We start from the raw sequence: 20,556 nt of genomic DNA on the forward strand, positions 1-20,556 counted from the left end.
GGCGGGGCGGTTTTTCGCCCTTTTTGGCTCCGCCCCACGCACATGCGGGTTGAGTATAGAGGACAGGCAAGCCTCAACGACTTTAGGGTATCCGTGCGGGGCGGATCTGTACGGGGCGGGGGGGCGCGGGTTTGCGAGGCGGGGCGGGGCGGGGCGGGTTAAATAGGGGCAATTACATAATTTTTTATTGAATTTTAAAACCATAAAACTAAAGAAATATTGGCTTTTGCTGTTACCAAAAAAAAAAAAAAATTATTCTTTTTGTATATAGAAACCTAATTAACCATGTAAAGTGTAAACTAAACTAAAAGTTTAAAAGCCCACTTCAATAATTAAACTTTTTTTTTTAATAAATCAGTAGTTCAGCACTCACTACTCAGCAGTGTAAATGTAAGTAAACATAATATTTTTTTTAAAGTAAATATCAATCAGCATTCAAAGTTAATAATATAATCAACAAATCAACAATTCTAACAAAATCTTCAGCATCCACTTAATGAAATCAACATATTACAATTTCAGCATCCACTTAATGAAATAAACAGATTACAATTTCAGCATCCACCTAATGAAATGATTGAAATCATCATATTACAAATTTACAATTTCAGCATCCACTTAATGAAATCAACAAATTAAAATTTCAGCATCCACCTAATGAAATAAAAAAAACTGAATCCTGATACATATTCATCACTAGATTCACTACAAGAAATATTAATAATTCTAACATTAAATCTTCAGCATCTATCAAACTAAATCCTAATTAAAGCACACACAAACATAAACATAACAAAGCAAAAGCAACCCACCTCCCACCCAAACAAGCAACAGCCAAGCTAAGTAGGCAGTAGAAAAGACAAACAAATCCATCATGCAACCGCTAGCCAGGCAGTAGTAGCAGCACACATAAAACCTTAAGTTACAGATCCAGCAGTAAAATTGTAAAACACAAACAAACCAAGCTAGTAGGCTAGTAGCACACATTAACACATAAAACTTAAGTTACATTAAAAATAAAGTAAAAGATAATAGCAGAATAAAAAAGGCAACTTCAATCTTCAATCTTCAATCTTCACGTCACTGATCCTCCTCAAGCAACATATTGAATTTCTTCGAAGTAATTTCTACAAAGAATGAAAAAAGAAAAAGAAAAAAAGAATTACATTCTCAATTGAAACCGATAATTAGAATTTTTCAATTTGTAAATACTAAATATCAAAATAAATTAAGAAGTGAATACTGAATAACATAAATCTTACCTGAATCGAGCTTATAACTTTCAGGATCTTCAACCATCTCTGTGTCACAACCATTGCCATTGCTCAAGGGTTTTGATCTTAACCAATTTGTGCACATACCAATGCTTCAACTGTTTTGAGGGCCAATGAACTTTGAAAAGGATCCAACACACGCCCTCCAATGCTAAACGCCGACTCTGAAGCAACTGTAGTAATGGGAATGGCCAACACAATACGTGCTATTTTTGGCAAGTACTAGGAATTTAGATGAGTTCACCTTCCACCAATTTAAAATATCAAAATTCACATTTGGTTTTTCAACATCTTCCATCAAATACCGATCTATCTCCAATTTGTTATGAACATCACTTTTTAAAATTAGGTACTTATGAAACTTGTTCATGAAGTGAAGTGAAAGGTTATCGGTTTCTTCTATCATTGAGGAACCTTGAGGGCATACATATACACTACCATGTTCAACTTGAGATGAAGTCTCTCCAGCATCGAGGTGATCATATAATTTTTGAAGGTAGTGCTTCAATTTTTTCACCATATTAGTACATTGCTCCTCATTAAGAATATTCTTGAACCAAAATTCCAATGACCCCAATTTGGTTTGTGGATCAAGTATGACATCAACAAACATAAACACATTAACCTTATCTAAATCCCCCCAATACTTATTATATTTCATCATCATTCTCTCCGCCATAGAACTCAATACATAATCACTACTATCACAATACGATTGTATATGCATTTGAATGCCACGAATTTCTTGCCAATACATATTAGAAGTCACATACAAAGACCGTGAAAGTCGCAATGTGGCATCATAAAAAAGTTTGAGAAACTTGAGAAAAGTCCTAATACGATCCCAGTCATCATAATTAGAAGGTCCCAAACCTTTTTTAGCATTCTTTTCCTCAGTCAACGAAAGAACATAATTCCCATCATACTCTTCCAAAAGATCAAAAGCACTCTGCAACACCTTCTAGCATCTTAAAGGTGGAGTTCCATCTAGTTGGAACATCAAGACACAATAAACCCTTGAAAGCAATTTTTCCCTTTCCATACAATATTTAAAGTTCTCAAATCTTTGGAGAGAAGACTTCACATATTTCACTGCACTTCTAACCTTCACAATGGACTCATCAACTTCTTTCAAACTATCAGACACAATAAGATTTAAAATATATGCACAACACTTCACATCCATAAATTGATTCTCCAATATGGCACCAGTCCTATGAGCCGTTCTCTTCCTCAAGTATTCCAAAGCAGTATCATTAGAAGAATCATTGTCAACTGTGATAGTGAAAATGCTACTAATACCCCACTCAAGCATACACGACTCAATCTTTTGCCCAATGGTCTCACCTTTGTGGTTACAAAGTAAACAAAAGTTCAAAATTCTTTTGTGCAAGTTCCAATTATTATCAATAAAATGAGCAGTGATGCACATGTAATTCAGGTTCTGTACCGAAGTCCAACTATCAGTGGTAAGACAAACCCGAATATCGGATGTCAAGAACATTGCCCTCAATTTTTCCTTCTTAGACATATAGAGCCTAACCCAATCTCTCATCATAGTATAACGGGAAGGAATTGAATACCTAGGTTCCACTGTCTTCATGAAGTTCTGTAACCCTTCACCTTCCACAAATCTAAATGGTAACTCATCCACAATAATCATCTGTGAAGTTGATTCTCTTATTTTTGTAGCATTATACTTGGTAAAAACAAGATTACCATATGTCCCTTCGCCCACTACCCCTTGTCCTTCCCTCTTAGCCTCAAAACTCAACTTTGTTCGGGACTTATCAAGCCTACCAGGATATTTTTTGCAACTTTTCCTGATATGTTGTAGCATGGATGAGGTGCCGCGGCTTCTAGGGTGACAACTAAACAATGTCTTACAATACTTACATTATGATTTAGGATCCTTGGGATCACTCTCCTCTAACCTAGTAAAATGTTCCCAAACCTTTGATGTTTACTCAAATTTCTTAGGTTTATGTGGGAGAGCTGAACTAGGATTTGGAGAGCCAATAGTTCCTGTAGATCCAACCCCAACCCCAACACATTCAACATTATCATTCAACATGGGAGGCATGGTACTGTCCAAAAGACTAGGTGCAGATGACGCAGAACTAGAACCAATAGTATTATGACAACCAGTTGAATTATCATCCATGACTTGAGTCTACAACTCTACATTAAGTGGGAAAAAAAAAACATAATCAACAGCAAGCTAAACATAATTAAGCTGAACTTTTATAATCTTATTTAAGAGATTAAAAACAGCAAGCTAAACATAATTATTGATTAAGCTGAACTTTAAATCATACCAAACAAAGTTATGGACTTGAACTTGTAAAAAACACGATTTAGACCAACAAAGGCAGCAATATAAAAATTAGGGGTAATTACCTTTTCCCCTTATGAACTACCAACTTTTGCGCAAAGCCCCCACAAACTACCTCGACCAAAATAGAGCATTCAACTACCAAAGACAACCCTTTTCCCCCCTTCCGCTAGTCAAAGAGGTTAAAACAAACGGTCAACGGGTCACATGACCGTCACACGCCGTTTTACCCTCATTTTCTTCCTCTTTTCCCCTCATGAACTACCACCATCTTCCTCTTTTCCCCCCATGAGCTACCACTATCTTTCAACATGACCCATTAACTGTTTCTTTTAACCCCTCTAACTGACGGAAGGGGGAAAAATGGTTGTCTTTAGTAGTTGAATACTCTATTTTGGTCGAGTTGGTAGGTCATAAGGGCATTGCGCATTTTTTGGTAGTTCATGGGGGGAAAAAGTAATTACCCCTAAAAATTAACAGCAAGCTAAACATAATTATTAATTAAGTTGAACTTTAAATCAAATTACTTATAAAAAAAAAAAAAAAAAAAAAAAAATAGATCTACCTTTATGTCCATTTTCCTACAACAGGTCAAGTAGATGAATTGCAAGATGATGTTTAAGATATTGAAATTTTACCCACAAGCAAAAGAAAAATCTTTGGATGATATTGAATTAATTGGCAAGCATTATTTATTTCGGCACTAAATACAGCATATATGAATCAATATGATATATGTCAATATCTTTTGAATAACAGTAACAAAGAAACAAAGATTGACTCTTAAGAGTAACAGTAATAAATATTTACAAGTTTACAACAGGGTTTTTTGGAGTAACATTAACAAATCTTAGAACTTAGAAGTTAGAAGGTACCTTGCGGTCGTCGGTCGGAGACTTGGAGCCCTTGGCCGTGCAGTTGCAGGCTACAATAAATTCAAACATGAAATAAAGTTAATAAACTGAAATATAAAAGCAAAGACAAATAAATATCAGTGTCAGAGAAAAGAGAAAAGACTACCAAGAAACGAAGATTGGCGTAGAGAAAAGAGTTGAGTCCATAGAGGCAGAGAGCTCTCCAAAAGGACCAAAACCCTAACGAAATTGAGTGTAGGGATTAGGGGTAGACTGGTAGTGGTAGCGGCGGTGCAATGTGAGACTGTGAGGGGTTGAGGGCACTGATGGCGTGGAACTGTCGAATCTGCCGAAGGGGGCCGTGGTGAACTCTCTGGAGTTTGGACTTTAGGGTTTTTTCAATTTTACGTTTTTTTTTTTTTTTATAATAATTTCGTACAGTGCGGGGCGGGGCGGAGCCCTAGGATTTTCCCAAATCCGAACCCACAAACCGTACTGCACCATGCTGTTTGCTGAACCAAAAAAGGGGATCCGTTTAGCACATGTGCGGGTAGAGGCTGTTTAGGTGCGGATCAGGTTTTCGCGGAACCTGCCCAGCCCTAATCAACATATTATTTTGATACACGACATGCATATAGGTTACTTTTGGTTCAAAACAGGCATACCAATATACCAAATATTGTTTGTGTGCAAAGTACAATTGTGATATAATTACAAAAATAAAGTATCATTTTCTGGTACTTATTAAAACCACATGGGGCACATCGTGAAATTTATAAAACTACAGGGTATTTATGAAAAAAAATTGTGGTTCTTAATTTTAAGGCTTTTTTTAAAAAAAAGAAAAAAGAAAAAAGAAAAAAGAAAAAAGAAAAAAGAAAAAAGAAAAAAGAAAAAAGAAAAAAGAAAAAAGAAAAAAAAAAATCTAAGGTGGCTCAGTCACCCCTTTGGGCCACATGGGGGTGGCCAAACCACGTTTTTTTTTTCCAATAGATACCCCTGTAGTTTTATAAATTTCACGATGTGCCCCATGTGGTTTTAATTAAGTACTGGAAATGATACTTTGTTTTTGTAATTATATCACAAATGGTACTTTGTACACAAACAATATTTGGTATATTCGGTATACCTGTTTTGAACCAAAAGTAACATATATGCCTGTCGTGTATCAAAATAATATGTTGACAATAATTGAACCCTTCATTAAAAAAAAAAAAAAAAAAAAAAAAATTCAATCCTGTGTAACAATTGGAAACACAAAATAATTTGCGTGACCAATTGATATAACTCAAAAAATGACCAAATGCTTGTTACTTAAAAACATTTTTTTTTCCCAATATATACCCCTGTGGTTTTATACATTTCATGATATGCCCTATGTGGTTTAAATAAGTATCAGAAATGGTACTTTGGTTTTATAAATATATCACACATGGTACTTTGTACACAATTAATATATTTTTGTCCCAAAGGGATAGCTTAATCGGCTGGGGACCATGCCTCATAAAGTGGAAGTTACTAGTTTGAATCCCTCATCCTCCTCTTGTATGGATATGTCAAAAAATAAAATAAAATAAAATCAATATATTTTGTACCATATATATTATTATTATTATTTTAAAGGATTTTTTTTATAAAAAAAAAAATTGTTAGGGTGGCCGAGCCACCCCCAAGCGAAATGGGGTGGTTTCGGCCACCCCCATTTTGGCCCTTGGGGGTGGCTAAGCCACCAAAGAAATATATATATATATATATATATATATATATATATATATATATATATATATATATATATAAGAAATCATTAAAATAATAATAATAAAAAAAAAAAATGATAGCTACGTCAGCGCTGAGGTGTACCACGAGGATAGGTGTCGCTCATGCATGCTAACACCTGTAGGATGACATGGCTGGACGTTAGTTTGGACGGAGGTACCATTTCTGTCTTTTACCATACCACAAGTACCAAATTTGATAAAAAAAGAAAACTGAAAGGACAAAAAATAAAGGTTGTAAAGCACATGAGTGTTTAGGCTATTTAACCTTTTGAAAAATTCTGGTGGAGTTTTGACCGTTGCCCCAAAGCTATTGGTGGTTTAGGTATCCATAAAATGGAATACCATAATGAGTCTAAAGCTTCAGCATAGGCTCAAACATTTTCTCTAGAAAATTTATTGGAAAATCTTGCCAATTAAATCAAACATATTTAAATTTAACTTTCGTTTGTTTTGGTATAAAATGTTTTTAGAAAAATTATCTTTTAGAAAAATATTTTATGCTGAAAATATTTTCGGCATTTATCGCGTACAGAAAATCAAAAATATTTTTTATATTTTTATTCAATAATATTAATATAGATATAAAATATTTTTTATTCACAACATAAAAATAAATTAACCTAATAATTTGAGTTACAGTAGTGGTCTGGCAAAGGCCCGTCGGTAGTCTAGCGGTGGCCGAAGATGGCCTGGTGGTGGTCCAGGGGTGGCTCAGTGATGGTTCGACAGTTTGAGAAAGAGAAACTCAAACTTATAAAATGATTTACAAAATTTAAAAATGATAACCATTTTTCAAAATTAAAAAAGCTTTTTTAATTAAATAGAAAATATTTCGGTTTGACTTTTATTTTTAATCCCACTAAATATCAAAAAAAAATATACTTAAAAACATTTTATAAAAAATATTTTATGCAGAAATAAATTGGAGCCTTGTACAAATGTTGACTAGGAAGAAAGCTGTTGTCCAATTTGTCGGCCCTCTTGAAACTATTAAGCACATCCTGCTTTCTTGTCCTCTTGTAAGGATAATTTGGAGGAATGTCAAATGGCCACTGGCCCACTGGACACTAGCTAGCAGCTTTGGATCTCTCCCTATTACCGATTGGATCAAAGCCTTTCTTAGACCTCAAACAGTGTTAGATATTTCGGGTCGGAACAAATGGCTCATATTTTTTTTAAGTATAGAAAATAATATTAAAATATCAATATATCAAGTATACACCGAGACATATTTGATGTGGGACACATGCATATAGAAGGGTTCCACATGCATGGATTCCACACTAAATGTGTCTTGGTGATGTACATGCACTAAAATGATATACAAATAAAACATTTCGAGGATGAATAGATTGTGGGGGTGCGAGAACAACGCCCTGCGGTATGATATAGGGTATTTTAGAGTTTTTCAAAATACGTATGTACAATTAGGGTTTTTTTATAAGTATGTTATGATGTAACCCTAAATCATATAATAAAATATAGCTGTACTTCTGTAGACGTATGCACATTACTGAACCACGTAAATCTATGTTTTGATTTTTTCTTGCTCTCTCTTTTTTATTCTATATTATTCATTATTATTGTGCACAATAAAAACACCTTGGATCAAATTTGGTTACTCAGAATAATATAATAGGTTAAATATGTTTTTGTACCTGAGTTTTAGAAATTTTATTTTTTTAGTACTTGAGTTTCAATTCGCATCACAGATGATACCTCCATTTTGAGAAAATACCAAATTAGTATCCCAGTCAAATTTTCTGTCCAAAAACTAACGACATGTCACATCACTGCCACTTAGCACCACTAGAAACACGACACCTACCCCTTCTGACATGCACCCACATAATTGCCAAATCAACCCAAAATCAGTAAATGACGTGAGTGTGTTATGTAGAAGTATTTAGGTGATTTGGCAATTATGTGAGTGCTAACATCTCAAAAGGGGCAGGTGTCGTGTTCCTAGTAGTGCTAAGTGGCAGTGACATGGCGAGCCATTAGTTTTTGGACGGAAAACTTAAATGAGGTGTTAATTTGGTATTTTTCCAAAACTGAGGTACCATCTGTAATGTGAATTGAAACTCAAATACCAAAAAATAAAGTTTCCAAAATCCAATTACTAAGAACATATTTAACCCTAATATAATTCACGAACATGCATCTCCTGATGTTCATTCTATTATCAAACAAATTTCTAAGGTCTTCTAGACAATATAAAGGCCTGGAAATCTTCACATTTAGGCCTTGAAGACTGGACTGGCCCTCCTCTAGGCTCCGTTAAGTTGAACTTCGATGTTGCCATCAGACCTTCCTTCTCAGTTGCAACAGCTGTGCTTAGTGACCACCATGGATCCATCATTGCCGCTTATGCCAATCGTCTTCCTCCAGGAGAAGTGTTGTGAAGGCACACGCAACCCTCCTTGCAGTCAATCTGGCAGCCTCTTCCACTAGATTCCCGATGCACATAATTCTCGTAGTTGTCAAATTTCCCTGTGATTCCCTGCAGAGCCAGCTGAATGGTAAGGTAAATTAAGCAATCGCTTTACGCCTCCGATTAAACAATGCCCCAAATAGTGATAGTATAATTAAATTTTCTTTTATTAAAAAAATTACTGTTCCACTTATGACAAAAAAGTTAGTCAATGCTCTTTAATTAAGGCCATAATTATTATAAAAAATAATATTATGACAAAAAAGTTAGTCTGTTCTTAATTACGATAAAAAATAAATACAAAGAATTGAATTTCAAGATATTAAGAAGAAAAAGAAGAAAAATGAAAAGTTACATTAATTGTACCTTTAAATCATTACTAAACTCATAATTTTACATGAACTTACAAGTCCATTAAAATAATTTTTAAAATGAAAGTAATTTTTTTTTTTTTTTGACATGTCCACGCAAGAGGGGGAGGCGGGATTCGAACTAGTAGCTTCCGCTTCATGAGGCTTGGTATTCAGCCGATTGAGCTATCCCTTATGCAATTCAAATTCTACGTAAAAGAATTATATGTAGCTCAACACAAATATGACATCTGTTAAAATTAAATATCTCTTAACAAATATGAATTTTATAAATTGTTTGAAAAAAAGAATATTTAAATATGAAAAAAATCTCACATAAATTTATCGTCTTAAGCTTCAATATCTATTGAGCCGGCCTCATCCCCTGCATCCCCCTTTTCTAACAACTCATTATAGATATTGGATCCAGGCAGGTCCATTCATTTCAGCTTGATGGGACTCGGGACACAAAAGATTACCATCATCACAAGGTTCGCCCAGTCTGGTTAGCTTATGATCATCATCATCATGTTATTGTTTTGATGGCATATGATTTTTATTCAGTTCAATCCATTAGATGCTACAAGTTGAACGAACAAACAAACAATCATAGATGGAAACCACTAAGCAAATTATCAGAAAGCCATGTGATCACCGAGGCCCTTTACTCTTTTTCTTGTTTTTCTTGATATTTTTATTCACAAAATATTGAGCATATTACTTTCCATTTTCCAAGTTTGTAAAACCAATTAAGAACCTTAATATATATCTGCACAATTCATCTATGCTGCAATTTCATCGAAAGAGCTTAATCATATTTGCTAGAATGCTTTGATATACATTCAAATGAAGAACACTCATCCATCGCTACTACGATTCACAAACGAATCTGATTTTTCACTTAGATTAGACCCCATCTTCAGAATTGATCTCAACGGCTTTGGACCATCTTCTTCGCGCTCAAACGAAGTTGATTTTTTGGTAGCTTTGCTCATTTTCTTGCTCTTCCTTGGCGTGCTTATCTCCTCCACCGTGTCATTTATGCTAACCGTTTTCTTCAGAGGTTTTGGTTGGGCTGCAGTTGTAGATATTGGTGCTTCCTCTTCTACGCTTTTCCCAGAATCTATGTTAGAATCAATGTTATCTTTGATCATAGTATCATCACCAATGGCTTGATCAACTGTTGGGACCTCCTCGGCTCCCAAAGGTGCAGCTTCGCGGGGTTTTTCATGAGCCATTGGGTGACTGTGATTCGTGGTCGGAGCGCCCAAAGGCACAGTCTTGAGCGCTTGTGATGCGATGGTTTTCATGATGAAGTTGAAGAGCCTGTGGCAGATGCTCAAAGATTGGAGTTGCTGTTCTCTATGATCCATCTTTAAATTATGTCCAAAGATGTGTGAGGGATGGTATTGGGGGAGAGGTTTACTGTCGATGAATGGCGCACATAATGTGGTAGAAGTGATTAGAAGCTTGGAAATATGGGGATTGCTTCTTCGAGATTCTTTGCTTTTCTTAAAAGAGACTTAACCTAAAGGTTTTTGCACTTCATAAAGTTGTGGTGAAAGTTAATGAACATTAAAGAATATAACTAGGCTTTGCTTGGAAAAATGGCATACATCCCTCAAATTTAGGGTGTTGAATGCGTGGCAGGATTGAACCTGCATGAATAAAGTTGACTTTTTAAAATAAATAAATAAAATGAGGGGTGGTTTGAATTTTATTTTATTTTATTTTTGCAATTTAGGAGTGACCAAACCACCTCTAATAATCACCTTCAAATATGCTCATAGAAAGTAGCCAAATCACCCAAGTCGGCCGAAGAGAGTGGCCAAACCACCCACATGACCTTGGAGATAGTTCAGACAACTCCCATTTGGCCAAAGAGGTGACCCAACTACCGCAACACATACACATAATTTTTTTTTTTTTTCTTGTAAGTGACACATGTCACATTGTGATTGGTATTGATGTGATTCATTAATAAATTCTGCCAACTTTTCTAACATCAAAGACATATTTGTTCTTTTTGCTTGCATCAAAAAGTGATTAATCACCTTTTAAACCCTATGGACCTATTTGTCAAAACCCAAAACTACTATAGAATGACATTGTCCTTTACTTTCTTGAGTAATTTTGTTAGTAGTGGTAACTAAATTCTATCCATATGTAGTTAGGATCGAATTTCGCTTTGTCAAACACCATTGCCCAGAGTTGCTCTAACGACGTTTTCTGAAGTGGCCATAGTTGTCCAGGGCTATTCCAATCTTATCCAAGGGCCAATTGTTTTTCAATTGCAAACCCCAGAATATGGTAAACTTTGGAGATGCGAAAGAGGAGGTTGTTTGGGAGAGATTGCTTCCTATTCTCTAAGACTCTAACCAAAGGTTCATTTTCTGCCGAGTAAAAGCACAAGAATATAAGAAACCATTACTTCTCAAGATGGAATTCTCCTCTATTGTATGATATTCTATCATTTTTCAATAAGTCTTATTTGATTGAAGGAAGGTTAAGGTGGAAATTCCTTTTGCCAGACACAAGGACATCTTTATGTAGCCATATGCCCAGCCAGTTATGAGATTCACAGGCACAAACTTACCTTAGGTGATTCAGGAAGCTAGTTAGTTCAACAGAGGATAGGCATTCATGAGACATTCCACACTGAAATGATGGCAATTCACAATGTTCTAAGAACAACAATCACCGTCTCATATTTATTGCTCGAGGAATGCAACTCCAGTTGATCCCCAAAGCTAACCCCAGGTGAAATTGGAATAATAACAAGTTGCAACTCTTGACTCAAGGGGCATCCATCCTGTAAACTTAGAGTTCTATCTGTTTAATAGATTTGAGAAATTTACACAGTTCAGCTTACAAAATTGGTAACAGCAGTTAATCATCATTATCAGCATGGTGGTAGATCTCTCTGACTTCAATCAAGGAGATTTCTGTGAGATCCGCCCACAGAGACGCCAGTAAGCTCCAGGGTGAAAGAAAGATTTCTCAAATACCCATATATCACGGACAAGAACCTGAATAACATGATAAGCATTGGCAATTATTAGCAGTACTAAAAATGCCAGAACAGGAACACGTTTAATACTGAAGAAATGCAGTAAATTTGACAAAATAATGGCAATATTTGTACTAATATGTGTCTACAGATGCAGTGGGGTCAAACCAACCATGAGATCTTACCAGGGAAACCTACAAGGATGATTGACCCCATAAAAATACCTTTTCATCCCACCTATTAATTCGTTATAATAAACACACACTGCGATTTAAAATTTGTATTTCCTACCATTATGATTGCTCAAATTGATATATATGTTTGCCCATGTTAGAAATAGGGTGCCCGAATTCAGGATGCTTAGCCACTCTTCAAACTAAAGAAAAAGCTAAATAAAGGACTGTTAAATAAAAATTGGCATCACCACCAACAAAAATAAAACCGATTAATATTACCTCCTTAACTTTATCTCCAGCTACAACAGAACCGTTTGAATCATAGGCTTCAAACTTCTGCAAGTACACACATGTAACTAAAAATTTTACAAAATTCTCAAGAGATTAACATATTTCAACAATCAAAGCAAGAGACATATGGATGCTGAAACCAGACCACAGATATAAAGCAAAACAAGGATATATAAAAGTTGGTTCGATGATTTTATTTCAACGAGACGTCCAATTGCCCTCTTATATGGACATTGTAAAACAACATATATGATATGCCATACCACAAATACAACAACAGCATAATCATAACACCATTAAGTTTTATATAATACCAAGTAATTAAAGGTATCAAATACCAAAGAGTTTAGTTATTGCTCGTATGTTTTATACTTTAGTCAACCTATTGCCACAGATCAACACCACCTTTGCTGACCAACAATGGTTGTAAACTTGCAGAAAACTGTCAAAAGGTCCGCACAAGGTTTAATCTGCTTTAAGTTTTCCAGAACTAAGATGTTTCTCACCTAGGTTAGGGTACACCCAAGCTTTGCATGGTACAACCATAATAAAAAGAGGAAATTTAGACCATATTAAGTTCACCTGCTTAGTCAGAAACTCGAGTGTGAGTTGAATGAAAACTTTGCTGAGGTCATTGCGATCAACACCAATCTGTAAATTTTTTTTTTTTAAAAAAAAAAAAAAAAGAAAGAAAAGAAGAAAGGCATGCTATAAGTTCAATGTAAAGAAAAAGGAAAATTGTAGAATGGATGGGCATATCATTTGCAACTCTGCGTTTTACAGTTCCAAGTTGGGGATAGATCATTCTAAACAGATAAAATTTAATTTGCATTACATACATGACGGTTTTATAAAATAAATAAGAATGACAATTGCAAACATTCAATCCTAGCAACTATTCAACAGATGTATAGTTTTAACTCAACATATAATATATCATTTCAGTTAGGGGTGGGTATCGGTTCGGTTATTGGTGTTTTCGGTTCTGTTACCGACAAAGTCAATTTTTTTTTTTTTTATAAGTAAGCAATAGTTTATTGAAAAAAAAGCGTAAAGCGCCCCAAGTACACAGATAATATACACAGGAGAGCCAAAGTTGACCCGCAAAAACACAACAAAACCCTAGAAGCTAAAACTTAGAAACCGAAATAACACCCAAAAAACAACCCACAAAAGAACCCAAGCAACGTGCCCACAAAAAAACCAAGAAAACCACATAAAAATCTAAAGAGCACTTGAGGAACAGCCCACAAACCCCCAAGGCATATAACCCTACAACATGTGGGCCTTGCCTTTCCTACACCTAGAAGAAGCTTTAATGTCGCCGTAATTGACGGAACTTTGCAGATTCCGAAGCTCCCTCTTTCCTTTGCACTTCCTCTTCCCTTCGCACTTATGGCGTTCAATCATCTTGCCCCATATCGTCCTGAACCTCTTGCTGTGATCCTCAATCACCGCGTACATCGCGGACACCCTCTCCCAAAGCTCATCGCCCTTCTTCCAAGCCTCCTTCTCCCAATTGTAGAAATAAACAAAATGTGAATCCTGGATTTGGGAGAGGCCCATACCGTCCTCCTGAGACGAAGCACTATGACAGGAGTTGACAAATCCCATCTCGAGAGTCATTCTCTGGAAGCACTGTAGCCTTCTTCAAAGGGAGATCCCACTCCGGCGTTGACTTTTCACCCAACTCAGCCAAAGAGATCGGGATAGCCCCAGGAACTGTCAACAACGAGATCTTCGGCATCTGAGGACTCCCAAGCGAAACCGACAACGCCATACCCACACCATCTAAACTGACAAAGTCGGTTAATTCACCAATTTTAGTTCAACAACCTTTAATTTCGATATTTTCGGTTAAAACAATTAAATCGGTTAAAAGACGGTCGGTTAAGTCGGTTAAAAACCTGTGAGCAGGAGTATTTGTGTAGAGTTTCCTCTACCCATTTCTTAGAATCGATTAAAAGTCGGTTATTCCTTACTGTATAGTGTCAGTTCGGTCGGTTATAAGTCTGTTTGGTTCGGTTAACCGGAAAAAAAATAAATAAATAAATTCAACCAACTAACGGACCAAAATAAGTCAGTAGAGGTGGTAGGCGGTTGGTAGGCGGTAGTTGGATGTTTTGCCCACTCCTAATTTCAGGTCAGTAATTCAGGTGGTAAGTAAAAATACTGTAGACTGGTCCACAACAGTCGCAGCAAATTGAATGGTATTTATCAAATAGGATCAAACTTCAACAATACGATTCCATTGGTGCCTCACCATTCGCAAGTCACCAGCATCTGCCCCACCCTCTGCATCACTGCCTATCTAAATATAGATATGTATGGAAAAGGCAGTTGGGGCAGCTTTTGTCCTGCCATCCTGATGTTAGAAATCCTCTTTAATTTATATTAAACTAAACTGTCCATAAAATAAATCACATATACAAGTACTTACCAGACGAGCTCGCAAAGTTCGTATCTTAACAACTGGTTCGACCATTTCCCAATAAACCTTGCTCCACACGGATTCTCTTTGTTTAATTTCACTTTTGAGTGCCTGTGAAGAAGAATACCGAAAACATCTCAAGATTTAAATTATAAGCTCTAAAGGCTGAGAGTAGCTTAACTGAAGTAGACAATATATAAAACCTTACAAAAGCAGCAGTGCTGCAGCAGGTGAATAAAAAAGAAGCTTACAGAGTACATTCTTTCAGTAACTGCTTTCCTTAATGATGTTTTGTCTCCATTTGCCATTAGAGTGTTTATCTGGAAAAAGAATAAAAAATTTCTGCATTGGGCACAAAAGTCCAATAAACCAATGATATACGAGAACTTAAATTATTTACCTATAGGTATTAATTTTAGTTAAAACACTGCAGTTATAGATGGCACTCCCAACTTAACTTCATTTCCAACCCAAATCTTTTGTTTTGCCTTTTTCCAGTCCTTGCTTTCTAAAAAGCATCTATACCATTTCTTTCTTGCAAAGACTCAGATTTTGAATAGAATTGCATAGCATAACTGGTAGAAATGTAATGGCAGGCCAAATCTCAAGAACATACCAAAAGCATACCTCCTTGTACAAATTTATGGCCTCATTGTAAAACTTCTGCTTTGAGTATCCAGATTTTCTTAATTTGGAAACTGCATAGGCATTTTTAAGCTGCAAATAAGAAAATCAGAAATTTAATTCAGTTGAAAATATTTCTTTACTGAGCCTAGGCGTTACATAATCTACATCCTTACGTTGTAGTTGATTCACATTCCCATGATGCCATGATAAACACATCCAAATCCAAATAAAGAAATTTGTAAGCAACTGATGGTGCAAAAATCATCATCACATAGTGGAGCAAACACGGCATTAAAAGGAGAAGGCTAGGGTCAAGTGATTAACTCATCCCATAGCCCGAGAGAGAGAGACAGAGAGAGAGAGAGAGAGAGAGATTAAAAAAGTCATAGCACATACGCAATATTTGAGCGCATACCAACGAGAGCAAGTAGAAGGGAAAAAATTAGCTACAGAGAGAGAGAGAGAGAGAGTTTAAAAAAGTCACAGCACATACGCAATATTTGAGCGCATACCAATGACAGCAAGTAGAAGGGAAAAAATTAGCCTCAACAGATCCTGAGAATAAGTTGAAGTATAAGAAAGAAAAGTACTACGAACTAATTATAAACAGGCATGCATGAGTATCACCTCTAAACAGATATCCTTTTTCGTAATTCTTCAACCAAATTTGTAAACAGTAAATGGGACAAAAACCATTGTAGCATAGTGGACCAGGCATCTAACCGAAAGGGAAGACTGGGTCTCAGGCTATTATTACCATAAATAAAAAAGAAAATGATTGGAAAAAAGGGAATGACAGAACATGGAATTTTGATGATCACATCAATTATAGCTTACTATGATAGGAAAAAGAAGCAAAAATACATCCAGGAAACAGTTTGAAATATAAGACAGACAATTGTCAACTAATTATAAGTGGCACACAAGAATGTCACCTCCAGAATAACATCCTCTTTTGTTCTTTTCCAACCACTTCTTGTGAACCATCTGACACATAAAAACATGAAAAGTCTGAACAGCAGGACAGACATATATGCTTTATGCTAAATGATCAGTAACTATAGAATGTACATGGTTTGAAAGAAAAATGCACTTTGGGTTTCCAACTGAGTCTGAATGAAATGGCTAAATGAAATACCATACAAATGGAAGCACCAGCATGAAACATCAAATGTGAAAAATCCCTGGGACAAAGATGTACGTGGGACACTCCTACATGTTCAATTAAGGTGCTGGACACTTGTTGAAAGTCAGATATATGACAGAGTCAAGTCCCAGGGCACAATCCTTTTTTCCCTTGATTAGGAGTTCAAAATTTTTTCTGTTGCCAAAACATTTATTTTAACTCGACTCAGCTAAGCCTTAATCCCAATTAAGCTGGAGTAAGATCCATAGATCCTTTTTTAACCAATTGAGGTAGCCCGCATGTATCTTGTTATACCAGTTTGCACACTCTAAGGTCATACTTTTTGTTGCCTCCCTATTCATTATATCTTTCTTCATTACCTTTTACCCAAAGTTATTTAAGGCCTCCCGCTACCATGATTCATTCATTCAAACTTAAATAAACTCACTCTTTCAGTTAAATATTATTGCCTAACTGATAAAAAAAAATGATAAGAATTAATTTGTTAATAAAAGAAGAAAACTTTTTTTTCTAATAATTTTTTTTTTTAAAAAAAAAAAAGAAAAAAGAAAAGAAAGAAAAGAAAAGAAGAAAACTTAAATTCAGAGGAACTCGAAAATACTAATAGATGCTCTTAATGGTGATTTCAGTTTCAGGATTGTGTTATTTGCTTAAAGGTTTAATTCTATTTTCTCTTTGACTGTAGCATGTCATTTCAGCATATAGTTTGCATCCCTCCCAACCCTTTAGGGCCTTTGGGTTTCATCTCCCTATGCAATCATTGTATTCTCCTTTTTTAAAAACCATTAAACTGATAGTGCTCCTCACCAGCCATCACCTTGACATTGGATGATTTAACTGAATTCACATTTAAATTAACATTGTCTACCTTAAACAGTTAGTGTATAATAAAATTTAGGAGTAATGTTCAGGTTCAAAAGTTATAAACACACTAAAAAGATGTATGATGTGATCTCACAAGAACTGTCAGAATTGCTACCAAGTTATTAGTTAGTTCTATTGATTAGATTCAAAGTCTCACCATAAACAATCTACATCCAGTTTCACAAGAATTCGTAGTGCTATAACATTGAAAAATATTTTAGAACTTGTTTAAATCTAACCTCTGCCAAAATGATATTGGTTCACGAGGTGCATAAGGTTCATAAATGAATCCAGGACTCAACATGGATACTTTAAGAGATCCCTGCGTAAAAGATATCATAAGCAGGCGGTCAACGCATTGCATTGCATATTAGCAGAATGATGATAGTTATCACGAAAGAATTTTATTTATGATCTTTATTGAGAGTACTAATTAATAAATAAAACTTGTACCTAACAGATAACTTGCTAATCTCCAACAAAGAACTATAAAAAATTAACTCAATACCAGTCCTTGTACTTGCAGATTCAAAAAAGGAGAAAAAAAATGTTAAAATACTAATGGAATTTTAGAGGATGCTATACCAGCATCTAACATTTCCAGTTTCAGAAAAGAAAATGACATTTGCACTCGCTAAAGGGAGAACACCATAGATAATTACGTTTATTACAATTTTTTGTTGATCATGTTCCTCATCTCTTGGTTACTAAACATAGAGTATAATCACCATTTTATCAATTTGAGTTGCTACTATGCTAAATCTAAAAGTGAGAGATATTAAGAAACCATAATTCAAAAGGATATGCATGCTGAAGAAGAACTTTGAAGTAAAGTTGCACATAAGCAACAGAGAAAAATAAGTCAGTTACTCCTGATATATAACTACAACGTTACACTTAGGCCCATGGTTCTCACAGACCATCAAATTGATAGCCTCAATCCAAACCTTCAATTTTGATATCTTCAGCACATTCAAAAGGAACATCGTAAGGACCTGTTTGGTTTGGATTTTTCAATGTATTTTGATTCTCATTTCCTACCCTTAAGGTGAAGGGAAAATTCTAAAATCACTACTTTGCACACTCTTGTTCTCTCGAGTCTTTCTTTGTACTTTGTATAGCTTGCATGTTCAAGAGAGTTTTATCTTTTGTCTACATTTTGAGCAAATATAGCACTTATCAAACTACATCTTTGAAAATAGCATTAATGTCATCAGATGAGAACCAGCAACCATTTTTCAATCAAACTGAGAAGGAAGAATTATATGACCAGTATAAAAAGTAAAGATGGTGCACCATCTGTCGCGCTTGTGGAGGGGCTTTTGCTTGTGTAGTAACCAACCTCGTGTCATTGGAGAATATCAACAACTCGGCAGCCTAACACAAACAAAAGAAGATGCTTGATACAAACAGAATCCCATTTAAAGACCTTTTTTTGAAGGTAAACACACTACTCACACACCCACTCATGGTTGAACCATTGAGCTCACCCTCCGATGTCCGATCCTTACTTATGGAGGACAAGATTATCTTTATGCTTGAATGATAGATGTAACAGCCAATGAATAAGTTAAAGAGATTGAAATCTAAATTATACGTTTTGAAAAGGTTACCATCGTAGAGCGAAGAGTCATCGTACATCCTCGAGTGAAGTGGAAAGCATTCCGGGCCTTATATAAGCAAGAAGAAATGCTCCGCTGATTAAGTTCAGGAACTGATCACACAGGAAACAATATTAATTGTATATACATGGGTGGTGGCCACCCATTAAAGCTACAAGTGCATTAAGAAAACCATATTTGAGGAAAAAATTAATGTGAAATAATGTCTCTAACAACATAATTACCGTGTGAAATAGCATTTGAATAGCTTCTTGAACTACCAAGCCTGAAATTCAAACAAAACCCACCTTCAAAACACTATTTCCACCTAAATAAAGAAGCAAATTTCAAGAAACCTTCAAACTCCAATTCCCATGTTGTTATTGTTATGAAAAACCTAAAAGCTCAGCACGACCGAGCTGAATGGTCGAATACGTATCCTTTTTCCGGCCAAGAAAACGAAAATTAAAATCCCAGCATCGTGATTTCTTTCATTTCCTACATTTTCCCAGCAACCAAACGCAGCATTTATAGAAGACCGTACTTACAGATACGAAGATTCTCGAATCCCAGCTGTCCAATACAGAGCACGAATCGTCTGCAATCTTCTCAAAGCCATTTCTGCTCAGAAAGTAGTCCAAACGCAAATCATGAGGATGGAGAACGCAGAGAGAGAGAGAGGTTTTAATTCTCAGGGTTTAAGGTGGAAGTATGCGGTACTTCGCTGCTGTGCCAAGCAATGGGCCTGGGTGACTGGGTCTCTGCTTTGGGCATGGGCCCAAACGACAATGCATACTGGGTTTGAACTTTGAACGACGATGCCGGTGGCTATATTCCTTTACAATTTCGAAAAAAAATCAATTTTATTATCTCCGCAAATTAGTTTGTAGGAAATTTCTGTCCATCACTAAAATGCTTGAGTAGTTCTACAAATACGTCCATTTCACTATTTTTTTTTTCTTGACGTCGCACTGTCATGTTAGATTAAAAAGAATTTTCTCCTCATCTTCTGGCTGACGCCACCCCGTACCACCACGCGGGGTGGTCGGTACTACCCGATTCGGTGGTCGCATTACCTCGGCTTTAGTTGGGGTGGTCATCATAGAGGTTGGGCAATTTTTTGAGGGGCTAGCGTGACAGTATCACGTTAATAAATTTTTTGAAGAAGCTAACATTGCATTGTGCAGTCCGATAATATAGAAAGTGGGAGTAAAATGGAGTGTCTCTAGCACTTTTCAAATGTTTTAACATAAATGTCAATCACGTCATTGCCATGGACAATCTATAAAGTTACATTCCAAACTTGTATTTTCTTTTCCTCCCTTTTTAGTCTAGATAAGTATTCTTCTTATTGTATGATTTTTTTTCTTTTTTTTTTTTATTT

General features: G+C 35.7%; 2 protein-coding genes across 2 annotated transcripts; both read right to left on the reverse strand.

Annotated features, from left to right (window-relative positions):
- Nucleotides 1–1,425: 1,425 nt before the first annotated feature.
- Nucleotides 1,426–3,438, reverse strand: LOC133852631 (zinc finger BED domain-containing protein RICESLEEPER 1-like). The gene is made up of 3 exons (XM_062289399.1): nucleotides 3,242–3,438; nucleotides 2,380–3,145; nucleotides 1,426–2,223 (listed from the first exon to the last, which is right to left on the reverse strand). Exons 1-3 carry the CDS (start codon nucleotides 3,436–3,438, stop codon nucleotides 1,426–1,428), a joined length of 1,761 nt encoding a protein of 586 aa, XP_062145383.1.
- An 8,205-nt stretch (nucleotides 3,439–11,643) lies between these two features.
- Nucleotides 11,644–19,876, reverse strand: LOC133851763 (uncharacterized). Its single transcript, XM_062288333.1, has 12 exons — nucleotides 19,721–19,876; nucleotides 19,418–19,458; nucleotides 19,185–19,285; nucleotides 18,868–18,948; nucleotides 17,811–17,893; nucleotides 16,496–16,547; nucleotides 15,561–15,650; nucleotides 15,185–15,253; nucleotides 14,943–15,044; nucleotides 13,085–13,153; nucleotides 12,491–12,547; nucleotides 11,644–12,054 (listed from the first exon to the last, which is right to left on the reverse strand). Exons 1-12 carry the CDS (start codon nucleotides 19,789–19,791, stop codon nucleotides 11,959–11,961), a joined length of 912 nt encoding a protein of 303 aa, XP_062144317.1. The 5' UTR covers nucleotides 19,792–19,876; the 3' UTR covers nucleotides 11,644–11,958.
- Nucleotides 19,877–20,556: the final 680 nt, after the last annotated feature.

The sequence above is a fragment of the Alnus glutinosa genome, chromosome 12, assembly GCF_958979055.1.
Source record: "Alnus glutinosa chromosome 12, dhAlnGlut1.1, whole genome shotgun sequence".
NCBI lineage: Eukaryota > Viridiplantae > Streptophyta > Magnoliopsida > Fagales > Betulaceae > Alnus > Alnus glutinosa.

Excerpts from the sequence above, each read along its gene's own strand:
- LOC133852631 (XM_062289399.1), bottom strand. The coding sequence starts at position 3,438 with ATGGATGATAATTCAACTGGTTGTCATAATACTATTGGTTCTAGTTCT. Across the intron at positions 3,146-3,241 it reads CATAAACCTAAGAAATTTGA|TTGTCACCCTAGAAGCCGCG; the intron begins GTAAACATCAAA and ends GACATTGTTTAG. Across the intron at positions 2,224-2,379 it reads TTGATGAGTCCATTGTGAAG|AGTGCTTTTGATCTTTTGGA; the intron begins GTTAGAAGTGCA and ends AAGGTGTTGCAG.
- LOC133851763 (XM_062288333.1), bottom strand. The coding sequence starts at position 19,791 with ATGGCTTTGAGAAGATTGCAGACGATTCGTGCTCTGTATTGGACAGCT. Across the intron at positions 19,286-19,417 it reads TTCAAATGCTATTTCACACG|TTCCTGAACTTAATCAGCGG; the intron begins GTAATTATGTTG and ends CTGTGTGATCAG. Across the intron at positions 18,949-19,184 it reads TGACTCTTCGCTCTACGATG|GCTGCCGAGTTGTTGATATT; the intron begins GTAACCTTTTCA and ends TGTTTGTGTTAG.